This window comes from Amblyomma americanum, chromosome 3, assembly GCF_052857255.1.
Source record: "Amblyomma americanum isolate KBUSLIRL-KWMA chromosome 3, ASM5285725v1, whole genome shotgun sequence".
Lineage (NCBI taxonomy): Eukaryota > Metazoa > Arthropoda > Arachnida > Ixodida > Ixodidae > Amblyomma > Amblyomma americanum.
This window is the reverse complement of record NC_135499.1, coordinates 131,674,161-131,687,591: the sequence shown is the minus strand read 5'-3', so window position 1 is coordinate 131,687,591 and position 13,431 is coordinate 131,674,161. Positions and strand designations below refer to the sequence as shown.

Below are 13,431 nucleotides of genomic sequence, written 5' to 3'. Positions count from 1 at the left end.
GCAACACCGAGCCATAAACGGCAAAGCAATGTTGCTTCACGTCGTGGCAGGTTAGGTGGGAGTAAGAAGACATTGTCCAAGGTCCAGTGATTTGAGGCGACAGTTGAAAAACTCACCTGTGTTCCATGCGACAGGTATGAACTCCTGCGCTAGCCTGCGAAGCCTGCCCATTGCGTCAGCACTTGATACAGAAAGTCACAAGAAGTTTGTCTTTCTAGGCAGATCGCTTCGCTTCGTAGTCACTGTGGTTTCCTGTGATGCTGTAGTGTCCTGGCAGCCATTGAAAAAGTATATCGTTACCTCTGATTTTTGCACCATGACAAATTTCGTGGGTTTTTGAAATGACCTGTTTGTGTGATCGGCGCCATAATGCAGCTTGCAGGCCTTGGAGGGCGCATTTGTAATTAGAAATACAACACAGTTCATTACTGTCGGTTTGCGTGTGTGATGAAATTAATGACAGCCCGAAGGGCAGCAGGTTCTGAACCCGTCCAGGAAGGGTGGTAGGCTTTTTCACCTTGATAAAGATTGGTGTTGCCGGGATGATCACAGACCGCGCAGAACTGGCGGAAGTAACTCAGCCATCTGTGTAGACGTTTATTAGATGAGAGTGTATAGAATGGGACAACGCAGCGAGCTGTGGAAAAAAAATGAGGGGTGTGACTTCTATAGACTGGAAGCAGGCAGAGTGAGTAAGAAAACAAACGCGGGTTAATGACATCTTAGTCTAAATCAAGAGGAAGAAATGGGGTTGGGCAGTGCATGTACTGCGAAGGCAAGATAACCGCTGGTCCTTAAGGGTAACGGAGTGGATTCCAAGAGAAGCAAGCGTAGCAGGGGGCGGCATAAAGTTAGGTGTGCGCATGAGATCAAGAAGTTGGTGGGGATACGGTTGGTGCAGCTGGCAAAGGGCAGGGCTAATTGGAGATACATGGGCGAGGCCTTTGTCCAGCAGTGGTCGTAGTCAGGCTAATGATGATGATGATGATGAGAATGCAGATATTATAGCATGTCCTGTCTGTGAGCAGCCGGTGATGCCTCGGCTCTCTTCATACTGCCGCGTACAGAAAGGTGCACACGAGTTTGATGCAAGCTTCATAAAGGCGAGTGCGATCCCGAAGCTGTAATAAACTGCGAGGGCAGAAAGGCGTAGTGAGCATCAGTGACTTTGTAGAGAGTACTATACGCAGCCTGATAGCAGGAAAAATAGGGAGACATACGCAGGAGACTCGATTGAGGTACCAAATGTGAGCTCTCGCAATGTCAAGCCCAATGCATGTAGCAATAGAATGCCCCCGGGCGAAACAGTTGATGTTGCAAATGCACATTTCGGCAGGCGAAGCACGTTCGGAGAGTTAACACTGGAGAGCCTAGATGTCTGTCTTCTTAATATTACCAAGTACGGGGTGGCTGGTTCTAAGCCTTGCTGTAAAACCCACATGTGAATAACACTGAAATGTAGCGTCCCTATCGACCGCGAAATGACAGGTCATGGCGACAAATATGTGCAGCTTCCCTGAACGTGTGCGGCGTACTGTTCACACGATGACCGCGATTGGCAGTGTATCTTTGCCAGCACGTAACCGCAGCCTCGTGTATGACCAACACGCTCATGCTACAAAAACACTGCGGTGTTACTTGAGTGCTAGTTCCGAGCTTTACGTCGTGTTCAGCATACTGACTTTGTCTGATTTTTCCAATGCGGAGATCATACATTCTTGACATTGAACCAATCAGCGGCCTTATTTAGGGCATGGAATATGTGGTGGACGCGTATTGAGCGACCGCGACCTTTCGCTTTCCTCAGATTAGTAGTTTTATTTTTTTTAGTGCATAAATGTAGGCTATCTGCTACTACAAATATAAGAATGTTCATTGGAAAGGCGTCTTAACACACGCATTATATTTGTTTGTTGAAATTTTCGGTCATATAACGCTCACATGTCTTCATCGCGGTGATCTCTACAGCTCACGCTGGCAGTTGTTTTCTCCATAAAAAACGCATGATGAATTTGCAGAATAAGTTGGTCCGCCCGGGGATGATGCCAACACGCATGCACTTCACAGAGCCTGAGCTGAACACACAGCTGTGCTCGGTAGCCTCGGTCATGTCCCACTTTATTTTGCAAATCTTTCCCAGCCTATGTGTATAGTGATGTTAAGCAAAAACACATAATTTCGTAGACAGTTCTGGAAACTTTCAAAATGACTAAATTCTGAATGAGATTGCGTTCTTAAATATGACCACGAGCAACAAAATTCCGGCCTTTCGCTCCACGCAAGCATAACTGTATTATTGAGACTAGAACTGAAATTGACAATTATTTTTCATCAGATCAAGATTCATGTGCATGAATAACGTTTTATGCTTTGCGTGCTCCCATTATGCGCCGTTTCGAGCACTTTTCCAGGCGCCGGCTTGAAGATGGATGACCCTAATTTTTGTCGCAGTTTGTCATCAGTTGGAGATCGTTACTACATATTGCTCATTTATCGGTTGAGTAGAACTATACCACATCTGTCGCCTTGGTGACGCAGACAACTATATCACAATTCCAGCGAATGAATACTTCCGGATACCGAGATCAGAATCTCCGCATACTTTTCGCCCCAGTGTTTCTCGTAAAGGTTTTGGCAAATAACCACTTGAGCCCAGCAATGGCACGTAAATCATAAGGAGTAGAAAAATGACTTAGATATTAAATGGCAATGTGACGTTTAGGTTGTTTCTCCGCCGCGTTCAAACGAAAGTTATCGGGATGGGCATAAAGCTTCAATTTGCACAAGTTCGCAGTCGTTATTCGTCGCTCATTTGGCAAGAAATGAGTGGAATAGTATGTGTCTCTGTGCGTATTGAAAAGAATGTCACCATTTCGCGGAAGCAACAAACGAAAAAAGCGACACGCCTACTTGTTTCTTCGAACCATAAACTGTGTATAGCATTCCTTCGTGAAGCACGTTCGAAGAAAGAACCGGCGGGGTGTAATAGATACGGCCATATCAGCATTGCTCCGCGCATTAAATTGCAGTTCTCTGCAGTGACGCGACTGCACAATGCTGTGGACGTATTCAGCTGCTATCTAGAGAGCTGGCAGTGTGGTTCCCCAGTAAGGTGTTATACGGTGGCAGGCTGTGGGAAGTTGTTACGGCTTTTTTATTTACTACAATTACGAGGAGTTTCGGAGTGGAAAGTCTTGTGCGAGGTACAATGGAGGCGTAGGCTTCGGTGACACCTAATGGAAACGCAGGCCTTTACAAAAAAAGAAAATGCGGTAATTCGGCTTAAAAAATAGTTGTGCGCACCACCATCGCACGATCTTTAGAGTGGTTCCGGCTGTTGCTGCCTGGTGTCATGGGACCTGGTCTCTCCCTAAGTGTTTCGGCCAACGGGCGAAAGTTGTTCCCACTGATAACAAAACAATAGAAAATGGCGTTGTGCAGCAAGATAGAAGGCACCCCGACAATGAAGTTCGCAATCAGGACACGTCTCATATCCTATTCTCGCTAATTCCCGTCCACAGTTCCTTCCAGCATGAGCGGTCGGAAGCTGCAGGCGCCGGTTGGAGCCGGAGCATTTGAAGTGCTACTTGCATATCAACGGCAACAATCAGTAGGCAATTTCGTGCATGCATGAGCGAAAGGCGTTTATTCGTATCTCAGATAACAATTCTAATAGGCTCTATTGTTGATCTCCAACCTTCGACTAATGTGCATACGTGCCAAGAGTAACTTGCAAAGAATGCATCGCTCCGTTGGTTGACTGAGTTGTAATTTGTGCCACGTACGGTACACAAACATTTGCTTTGCTGAAAAGCTGTACTTTACATCCAGTGCTCCCACTGGGCTTTTTAGTGAGGCGCAGTAGTGCAGCGGTCAGGTCATGAAACGCTGCCGACTTTTCTTGAAGCGGCTTGCGATTAGCGCGAATGTTTATTTAATTTTTGATTCTTTGGACCCTTTCTCCACGCCACTGTCCTTCACCTGTCCTTCCCGACATAGACCGAGGAAGAGTCGCCACCACGGACGCCCTTGCAGATAACCCGATAACTCCTGCAAGACAATCAAATCCTGATTCAGTAAAAAATTTGCGGAATTTATGGGCTAGTTAAGGGAAAGAATTTTCCTTCGCAACACCTATTGAGAGCGAAAAAATAAAAAAAAAATTAATCACAGTACTCACTGAAACAAATCACTGCAGCCAAGCTGTGTATAGTATTTATGTGTACCTGAGTGCGTACAAAATTTCTGACCATGGAAGCCACAGGAAAATTAAATGTTTTCACGCATTCAGGACGCTTAGCTTACAGTCGCGAGGTGTTTTGCTGACGCTGCGTGCGCTTGCATTCATTTCTGGCGCCACGCTGAAAAGGCGACAAAATTATGCTTACATGACGACCGCGTGCTGAGAGAATTCTGTCGGCTTAGCCACATAGTATAAATTACGACAAATGTCTGCGACGGCCGAGGTAAGTTAGTGACAACATTGCCCTTCATTAGTGAAACTTCGTACGCGACCTGCAATGGTCGCAGGTTCAGTCCCGGGGGTGTGCAGTGCATTTGGTTTTGCCTTGGATTTAAGGAAAAATGACAAAAAAGGTTTCGACCTTCATTGTACCACAATAGCAGATTGTTTCGCACCACTTCAAAAGTTGTTGGCACATTTCAGTAATTAAAGTAAGGGTCTTGCACGTTAGTATGCTGTTTTACGTCCACTTAGAACGCCTACAGCGACGATAGCTGGCTATCAAGCTTGTCTTATCCGATGCACTCCACAAAGTGGTAGATAATGAAGGCTCCGATAACAGAGCACATGAGCGTTATCTCGGCGCTTATTCGATTACCTTGACTGACCCTGTTCGATTACCTTGACTGACCCTGCCAAAGGACGCAATGTTCCGATGTTCAACCTACTCTTTAGCATACGCTACAGATTAGACTGAACATTCCGTATGTCCTCAGTAGCTGACGACGAAAAGGGTCTCACAAAAAGAATACAGGTTTTGTCGTCTCATTCTAGAGGGCTATATTGGAGGACGCCGTTCTATGGTATAGGGGGGTTTAACGTCCCAAAGCGACTCAGGCTAAGAGAGACGCTGTAGTGAAGGGCTCCGGAAATTTCGATCACCTGGGGTTCTTTAACTTTCACTGACATCGTACAGTGCACAGGCCCATGTCATTTCGCCTCCATCGAAATGCGACCGCCGCGGCCGGGATCGAACCCGCTTATTTCGTGTCAGCAGCCAAGCGCCACAACCACTGAGCCATTGCGGCTGTCTATAGAAGGACTGTCTATAGAAGGACTGTCTATAGAAGAAAAGACTAATGCTGTTCTTCCTTGCTTTGTAGCCAGTAACAAGTCAAGCTCGACTGTACTGAAAGGTTTAGCCTGTTAAGGGACAGCGACGTGTTAGATGTCGCGCAGTCGCCAACCCTTGACCTTCGATGCCACTTGACAGCGTAGCACCGAGGCAGTGTATTGCGCCCGTTGTCAGTTTCTTCGATTTTTCTTTGGCGTCCGTATAAGGTCCACCGCACCCCTATGTATGTATTTCACGTTGACTGGCAGCTATTATATAATACAAATAGAAGCAATGCTTTTCGACGTCAGTATACGCTAATGTAACACCGCTATTGTGCGTTTATACTACAAAGCCAACCTTACGAACTAATTCTTGTGGTGCACGTATCGTGGCTTACCAGCCAAGTTTCTGTGTCGAAATAAAATTGGTAAACAACCAGAGCGATCTGAATTCGCTTGTTCGAAAGTTCACACGAGTCTGTTCAGCGCAGGCTACCGCATTTAGCAATTAAAACGAATGGTAAAATGACCTGCCTGCGAAACAACTCACTTTCGACGTGATAACCGCTATATTAAATGTCGATATTGTGTGCTCTAGGTGGGTAGATTAGATTAGGAATTTTGCGTGTACAGTGTGGTCGCAGCTGACGCAGGGCAAGGTTAATTGAAGGCCAATGGAAGGCCAATGGCCGGCCTTTTTCCTGCAATGAACGTAAGTAGGCTCATGATGGGGGTGATGATGATCATTTTTTAAATTATGACGATGATGATGGTTATGATTATGTTGAACTTGAAAAAGGGGGTACCAGCTGAAAGCACAAGGAGGCGTCACAGGACAGCGGTGGGAGACACAGACTGACGCCGCTGGAACCCCTTTTTCAAGTTTAACATGCACCACTGACCAAAGAGATAACGTTTTTGATTATAGTTATGATGATGATTTGGTGCGAGGGCGTACCATGGGCCGGTCGATACGCAGCGCCTCTATTAGGTGGAACTATGGAACGCTTATACCTATGCAGGTCCGACCCGGCTATGCGTCATTCTTTGTTTAGCGAGGCCGTTTGTGGCATTCGCGCTGATAATTTGCGCACGTGAATAAGCTTAAGTCTCAGCAAAAAGGCTTTCATCCATGTGACGCTAGCACAGATTACATTCGGCGCCATTCGAACGCGGTTGATTTAAAACGGATTAGTAATTGTTACGCGCTTCTCTGTGCTCTGATCTGGAATGTTGCGCCATGCGTTCTCAAAGCGCCACCACAATCGGCTCACGCCATGAGTTGTCGCAATAGTGTTCCTAAAGCGCAGAAACCAACGAAGGACGCCTAGCACGTGTGAATGACGACGCGGATACGATATACAATATTTTTTATTTATTCATTTATTCAAAACACCTTACAGGGCCCAGAAGGGCATTGAGTAAGGGGGGAGGGGGCAAAATAACGAATTAAGTACGATAGGAACAAGTTTTTAAATACAACGGGCAGTACAAGGGAAAAAAGTAAAAACAATTATAACTATACAGGGCAAATCATAACGACAAGACATAAATCACCGCGAGCAACAAAAAAGTACATAAAAGTTAGCAAGAATGAATCGCGTGTGCCCAATACACATGTAAAGAAAAAGCAGTGCCCGTAATAAAAATGCGAATTATTCAAACAGCACAAGAAACCTGAACATAATACATTAGTAACAAGGAGAAAAAAGAACTTATGGGACACAACAACCTATAACAAAGACACCATGTCGTTAACGAAAATGTTTGTGCAGCTGGTCTTGGAATGGTTGGTGGTAGAAGATAGATGCAATACTGTCGGGAAGATCATTTCAAAGAACAATGGCACGTGGAAGTGCAGATGAATTGCAGGCTTGGGTTCTTCCAGGACATTCCAGGAGATTGCAAACTATTACAGAGAACAGAAATTAATATACCCTGACCCGCAAAAATCACTAAATAAACAGAAGCAGGTTGTTTGGAGGCAACTTCAAACAGGCAAATTCCCTAGCCCACCCAGAAGAGCCCTAATGTACCCCGGTAACTTTAAACCACAGTGCCCCATGTGTAAGTATCCAAAAGGGAACCTTGCACATATGATGTACGGATGCCCCAGACTCAGGCCTAGGCCAGAACAGCATATTAGCAACAAAGAACAGTGGGAAACTGCGGTAACCAGCTCGGAACCCGAAGTTCAGAGGCTGGTGGTGGATTGGGCTCTGGAGGTCGCCTGTAGGCACGAAGCCGCGGCCATCGCCTGAAGCCTGGACCCAACACCGCATCCACGGCGGTGACAACGCAACCTTTTTGGTTCAATAAAGTCTTCAATGGAAATGAATTCCAAATATGCGTTTAATGCTATACTGATTATGTAGGCGGCGTGACATGCGATGTTTCAAGTTTGTTCAAGGCGCATGTCGCATACGCCTAACAAATTCTTCGTTCCAGTAGGCCACTAAAAGGAACTTGAATGCTTACGGAGCATCGGCTCCCGACGTAATAAACGTGATTTCGATGGGCCGAAGATAACTTGTCGGTGATAAGGCTTGCAATAGGCTCTCAATCAAGGACATGAGGTAACGTAGTTCCATAGGAGACCAGAATAGAACATCAAAATAGCATGAAAGGTGTGGAGAACCTGTTTCCCCCCTCCGTTTCGATGCGGCCCATCTTCATCGTCGGCCGTCGGGACGAACAGCCCCCGGCTGGGCGAGGAGGGAAGTCTCCCTCATGGGGGAAAGGGAACGGCGACGTGAGCGCCACCTCGTAGGTTACGCGGAATTCTGCGGAACCGGAGAGAGGCCCTTCGGGATCCGGCCAGCGTCGTGAGCGGTTGGAGCCGCACGCTCTCGTCACCTTCCGCGGCAAGCACACGGGGATCCGTTGTGCCCTGCCGCTGGACTTCTGGTTCCAGGCAACGAAGCGAGCGCAGCAAACGCGCGCTCTGGTCGCCTTCCCCGGCAAATGCTAGGGAATGGCTTTGCCTCAAGAATGCGGCGCGCACGGGAGAACCCGGCCGCCATTATCGGCGCATACAAACGTTCGCCGCCGATACCTCCGAAGTCGCGCCCCTGCCCCAGCCGGTAAGCCGGAAGTCCTTCTTACGTAGCCTTCTATTTCCGAGGAATGCCTCGTTGATGTTTTGTAGCTAGCTGGCCCACTCTGTGTATTAATTGCAAGTGTAATAAATAGCATATGAGTGTTAACGCTGTGTCGTCCCTTCCCTTTGTCCCTCGAGCACGAACCCCATCCGCGGTTAGCGAGCGGGAACGCTGCATCCGCGGAGTGGGAGTGCGGGCGGGGCGAAAGGTTTGTTCCCCCATATTTCCACAATGGCGCCCAACGTGGGGCAAGCTCTTGGGACGAGGGACGGCAGTCAGTTCGGTTCGTGGAATGCCCGCCCGGATTTGGAACAGCGTTAGGCCTGAACCGAATTCGGAGTTGCTAACAAGGCGAAGATGCTTTCTTGACAGCGAGATGAGCGTAATAGCAGCATGGGAGGATTGCCGTGCATGCTACGCTTTTGATTAGCACTTCATCGGTACACCTGTGGAAGGTGAACCTACGAGGTCCGCTCATGGAGAGCGAGACCGAGACGTCCACGGAGAACAGCAAGCCAGAAGCGAGTGAATGCGGAAGCCTGGAGGGTGGCCCGATTTTTCTTGTACATAGTTGTAAATATTCTCTGTTCTGTCTCTTTGGCTCTGGGAGCCGGGTGCCGTAGTCAGCTGTTTTGGATTGCAGTCGTGATTACAGGAAAAGCACCGGGGCGCTGCGACACCGCGAGAAGCGGTAGGCGCCGTTCGCGTTAGGGTCACCTTGGCAGAAACGTATCTCCTCGTGGCGTTGTGTTCTAGCTATTGTCCTTGGCCCTTTGTTGGCACCCGGAAGTGTAAGAGCGAGTAGGCCTAAGGCTCTTCGGGAGCTGCCTGTCGCTTTTGGGAGGACACAGTCGTACCGTGGCACAAGCACGCGCAAACGGGCTTGCTTGTTGTATATTTAACCTCGCTAGAGCCGAGAGGTCTCGCTCAACTACAGAAAGCTGACTTTGTTCGAACGAACTTACTTTTTTGGGCTGCGAAGCGAATTTATAATTTCGCGGAACCAGAGACGCTAACGCAGCTCAAATGAGCTTAACATCACCATGCCGGAAAGCGAACCGCGAATGTGCTTCGTCCGAAGTGAGCCAGCTACGTTCAAATGAACCGAGCGTTTGGGCGGTGCCGGATAGGATTGTTTGGCACTTGCATTGCTCCGCACTTTACCAAATGGTGAGTTTACGCGGTCTCCATTGTTTTTGATGCAAACTTTTGGAGGTCCTAGGAGCGATATGCAGAGTTCAAGAGAAGCTGCCCCGGCCTGCTGTCCATTGTATGGGTCTCTGCCTGCTGCCTTGCGGCCATGAGTCATCGAGCTGCAGAGTCTCCGGCGAGCAGTTTGCAGCGGCTACGAGAGGGGGGCCAGCCCCTCTACCTTCCAACAAAGGCGCGTCGGCGCGAACAACACCCTCCCGACACGCTAATTTTGGATGCCTGCCGCGGGACAAGGACGGGTGTTTGGTGACCTTGCTGCTCATCGGATGACCCCGGCACCCCGCCTGTACGAGCTGTCTTGCAGTCATCATCGCAACGCTCGTGGCCCCTTCGTCGATGGCATCCATGGACGGGTTCAACCGTAGGCCGACTTTTAAGGAGGGAGGGATGTGGAGAACCTGTTTCCCCCCTCCGTTTCGATGCGGCCCATCTTCATCGTCGGCCGTCGGGACGAACAGCCCCCGGCTGGGCGAGGAGGGAAGTCTCCCTCATGGGGGAAAGGGAACGGCGACGTGAGCGCCACCTCGTAGGTTACGCGGAATTCTGCGGAACCGGAGAGAGGCCCTTCGGGATCCGGCCAGCGTCGTGAGCGGTTGGAGCCGCACGCTCTCGTCACCTTCCGCGGCAAGCACACGGGGATCCGTTGTGCCCTGCCGCTGGACTTCTGGTTCCAGGCAACGAAGCGAGCGCAGCAAACGCGCGCTCTGGTCGCCTTCCCCGGCAAATGCTAGGGAATGGCTTTGCCTCAAGAATGCGGCGCGCACGGGAGAACCCGGCCGCCATTATCGGCGCATACAAACGTTCGCCGCCGATACCTCCGAAGTCGCGCCCCTGCCCCAGCCGGTAAGCCGGAAGTCCTTCTTACGTAGCCTTCTATTTCCGAGGAATGCCTCGTTGATGTTTTGTAGCTAGCTGGCCCACTCTGTGTATTAATTGCAAGTGTAATAAATAGCATATGAGTGTTAACGCTGTGTCGTCCCTTCCCTTTGTCCCTCGAGCACGAACCCCTCCGCGGTTAGCGAGCGGGAACGCTGCATCCGCGGAGTGGGAGTGCGGGCGGGGCGAAAGACTTTGTTTCCCCTGTATTTCCACAAAGGAGACCGGAACACACACGTACCCACGTTTGCTGCGGCATATATACCGCGACAGAATGGCGTCCATATTTTTGACGCAAAAATTAAGCTAGTGCTGCCGGCCGGCCCCAGTGGTGGTGGCTCTCGTTCCCAATAGATTTGCTGGGTACACATCTCTCCCAGTCTGCGCCGTGGGATTCCGCGACAAATTCAGTAGGCATGACATTTTTTTTTTCTTTGAAGACGGGAGCCGGGGATGGGGTATATACGCTTAGAAAGGCGCATGGCGAAACTGCATCCCGCAGCCAAGTTAATGAGTCTCGTCGTGTCCCTGGCGTGGCGTACAAACTGAGAACACGTAAGCACGCACGAGTCAAGCCATCAACGCCCCAGTGTGCCACGGCAGAGGCAAAGTGGGCAACGAAGGCGCTGTGTCAACGGGAACTTCCGTTCGCGGGGATTGGCCTGTTTATAGCCACTGGGATCGGGCTTTTTGGGGTCACGGGTATTAAAGCCGCTTTCACAAATGCATACATATACATACCCTCTATCCTGAACACACATACACGCAAGCACACACACACACATCACTGTCATCATCATCATCATCAGCCCGTCTGCGTCCACTGTAGGACAAAGGCACACACACAAAAAAAGCAGAGCCGCCGCGGGCAATGTCTCTATATTAAGAACAGGCGCACCCAACGTGAGCCCTGGGAAGAAGCAAGTATGTAGCAAAGAGTAGTAAATAACTGGCATTTATGGTGCGCGGGACGGCGCGGCCCGGTACCGTTTCAGTCCATAAACGCGGAGAGTGTCCACACACGAGAGCTCGCACGGGTGGGCGGAGAGCCCTTCTTTCGGACCGGAAGCCGGCAGCCTCTTTATTAGGCGACCGCGGCTTCCGGAGGATGTTGCGCGCCGGACAAAGGCGATACCTTGCATCCGGCCCGTGAGGGTGGAAGTAGCCACGCGAGCTGGAAGTGGCTCGTTGTACCGAGGACGGCCGTTTTTCTCACCGCCATGTCGGGCTCTGCAGTTGGGCTTCTATGTACGTAACGCATCCGGGCGGCTGTTGTTACACCCTTACAAACGTGTGGGTGTGCCTTTAAAGGCACGCGTGGGAGAAGGAGCGCCTCTTTATGCACTAGGGACGTTGGACTAACGGAAATTGACGGTGGAGTAAAGGATCTCCGAAAGAAATTGGTGTCTCTGTATTGCAAGCGATGATTATAGATACGGAGTGCCGGTAATGATGCGGCGGAGGGAATTAATCGTCTTGCGCGTAGCGTGGTTATGACGGTGGGACGTAGAAAATGAGAACCCGCAATTTTAATTTTCGTAGATGCGGCTTACTTCGAGTGAATGAGGTTTGTTTTATTTTTTGTAGCTACCGGATACCCTGCAAGGTTACAACGACGTTTTGAGACGGTGTTTATGTGGTTCATTGGCTTTCATTCGCCAAATTTAATCGAGCGCCCACAATCCTGATTCCATTTTTTCAGGAGGCTCGATAAAGTCACTTGCGACTCAGTTTCCCAAGACAAGCCGCACAGACGTGGGCAGGGTTGGCGGCGGAATTTCATAACAAAGTTTTCATGCGAGAAGCGAACTAAGAGTGCCTGTACAAAGCTACCAGTATTCATGATCACTTTCCGACCATCAACTTCTCGATTCGAAGCCGTCTTTCTTCAGACAAGGCAAATTATACTGGTGCTTATTATTCGTTTAAGCGGCAGAGTTTGCAAACAGGAGAAAGTGAAGGAAAACTTGAAGCATGTTTGCAACTCCTCGCCTTTACTGCTTCCTCCTCCACCTCCTCTTCTATACCTTCCACACAGTCATCTCGCTCACTAAATGTGATAGAGCCAGTTGAAGGAGAACGCGATAAAATTGAAGGATATTAAAAAATTAATGTGGATTAGCTCCGCTAATCCAGGATATACAAAGCGAAAGCGAGATTGAGGTCTCCACTGACCCACGGAGCCGGTTTTACGCCTTTCCTTTCGTGAAAATGAACGGCCTTTGCAAAGTTGTCAACGCCAATGAACTCTATGAACGCCGTCGGCTCACTTGCTTTGTTTGGTTTTTGAGGAAAGGAAATGGCACAGTAACAGTATCACATATCTCGGTTGACACCCTAACCGCGCCGTAAAGGAAGGGGTAAAGGAGGGAGGGAAAGAAGAGAAAACTGAAAGTTGGATTTTGGAGGAAAAGCGCGGCGCTGCGCAGCGGCGGAACACCAGTGGCTCGGTGCTACTAGAGGTGCATGCGCAGTAGTGACTAGGGAGCGAGAGAGAGAGAAACGAAAGGTCAGGCGACGGAGTCGGCGGCGGCCACCTGCGCCGTGCGTGACGTCACTAGTGCTCCGACATACGCCGGCTCGCGCGAAGCGCGGTGTTGACTAGCGTAGTGAAGCTGTTCGCTTCAAAACTTCAAGCTTCGCATTTTGGCCCACGCCTTGGGACAAAATGACGCATGGAGCAAAATGAGACACCCTACCGAAATTGAGATCTTACGCAGTTTCGTAGTCAGTGCACGTTAAGTTGACTCCATGGGTGCCGACACAAACTTTGTGAACCTATCCGCATGACAAAAATTGTATCCGGACAGAACCCAAGACTGTTTTGTTCGACGCCCAGTTCCAGAATAGGCACTTTTACAGCCAAGATTTGTATGTAGCCTGGATACGCGATTCTTCTTCATTGTCCAGACTCCTCGGCAACCTTTTTCTGTTTTAATGTCA

At 49.4% G+C, this 13,431-nt stretch overlaps 1 protein-coding gene across 1 annotated transcript in view; it reads left to right on the top strand.

The window, feature by feature from the left end:
* LOC144124122 (rap guanine nucleotide exchange factor 4-like) overlaps positions 1-7,560 on the top strand; it is a 396,964-nt gene extending 389,404 nt beyond the window's left edge. Inside the window, exon 8 of the mRNA XM_077656784.1 lies at positions 7,357-7,560. Within this exon, the coding sequence (XP_077512910.1) occupies positions 7,357-7,560 (204 nt within the window). The remainder of the gene's footprint in view (positions 1-7,356) is intronic.
* Positions 7,561-13,431: the final 5,871 nt, after the last annotated feature.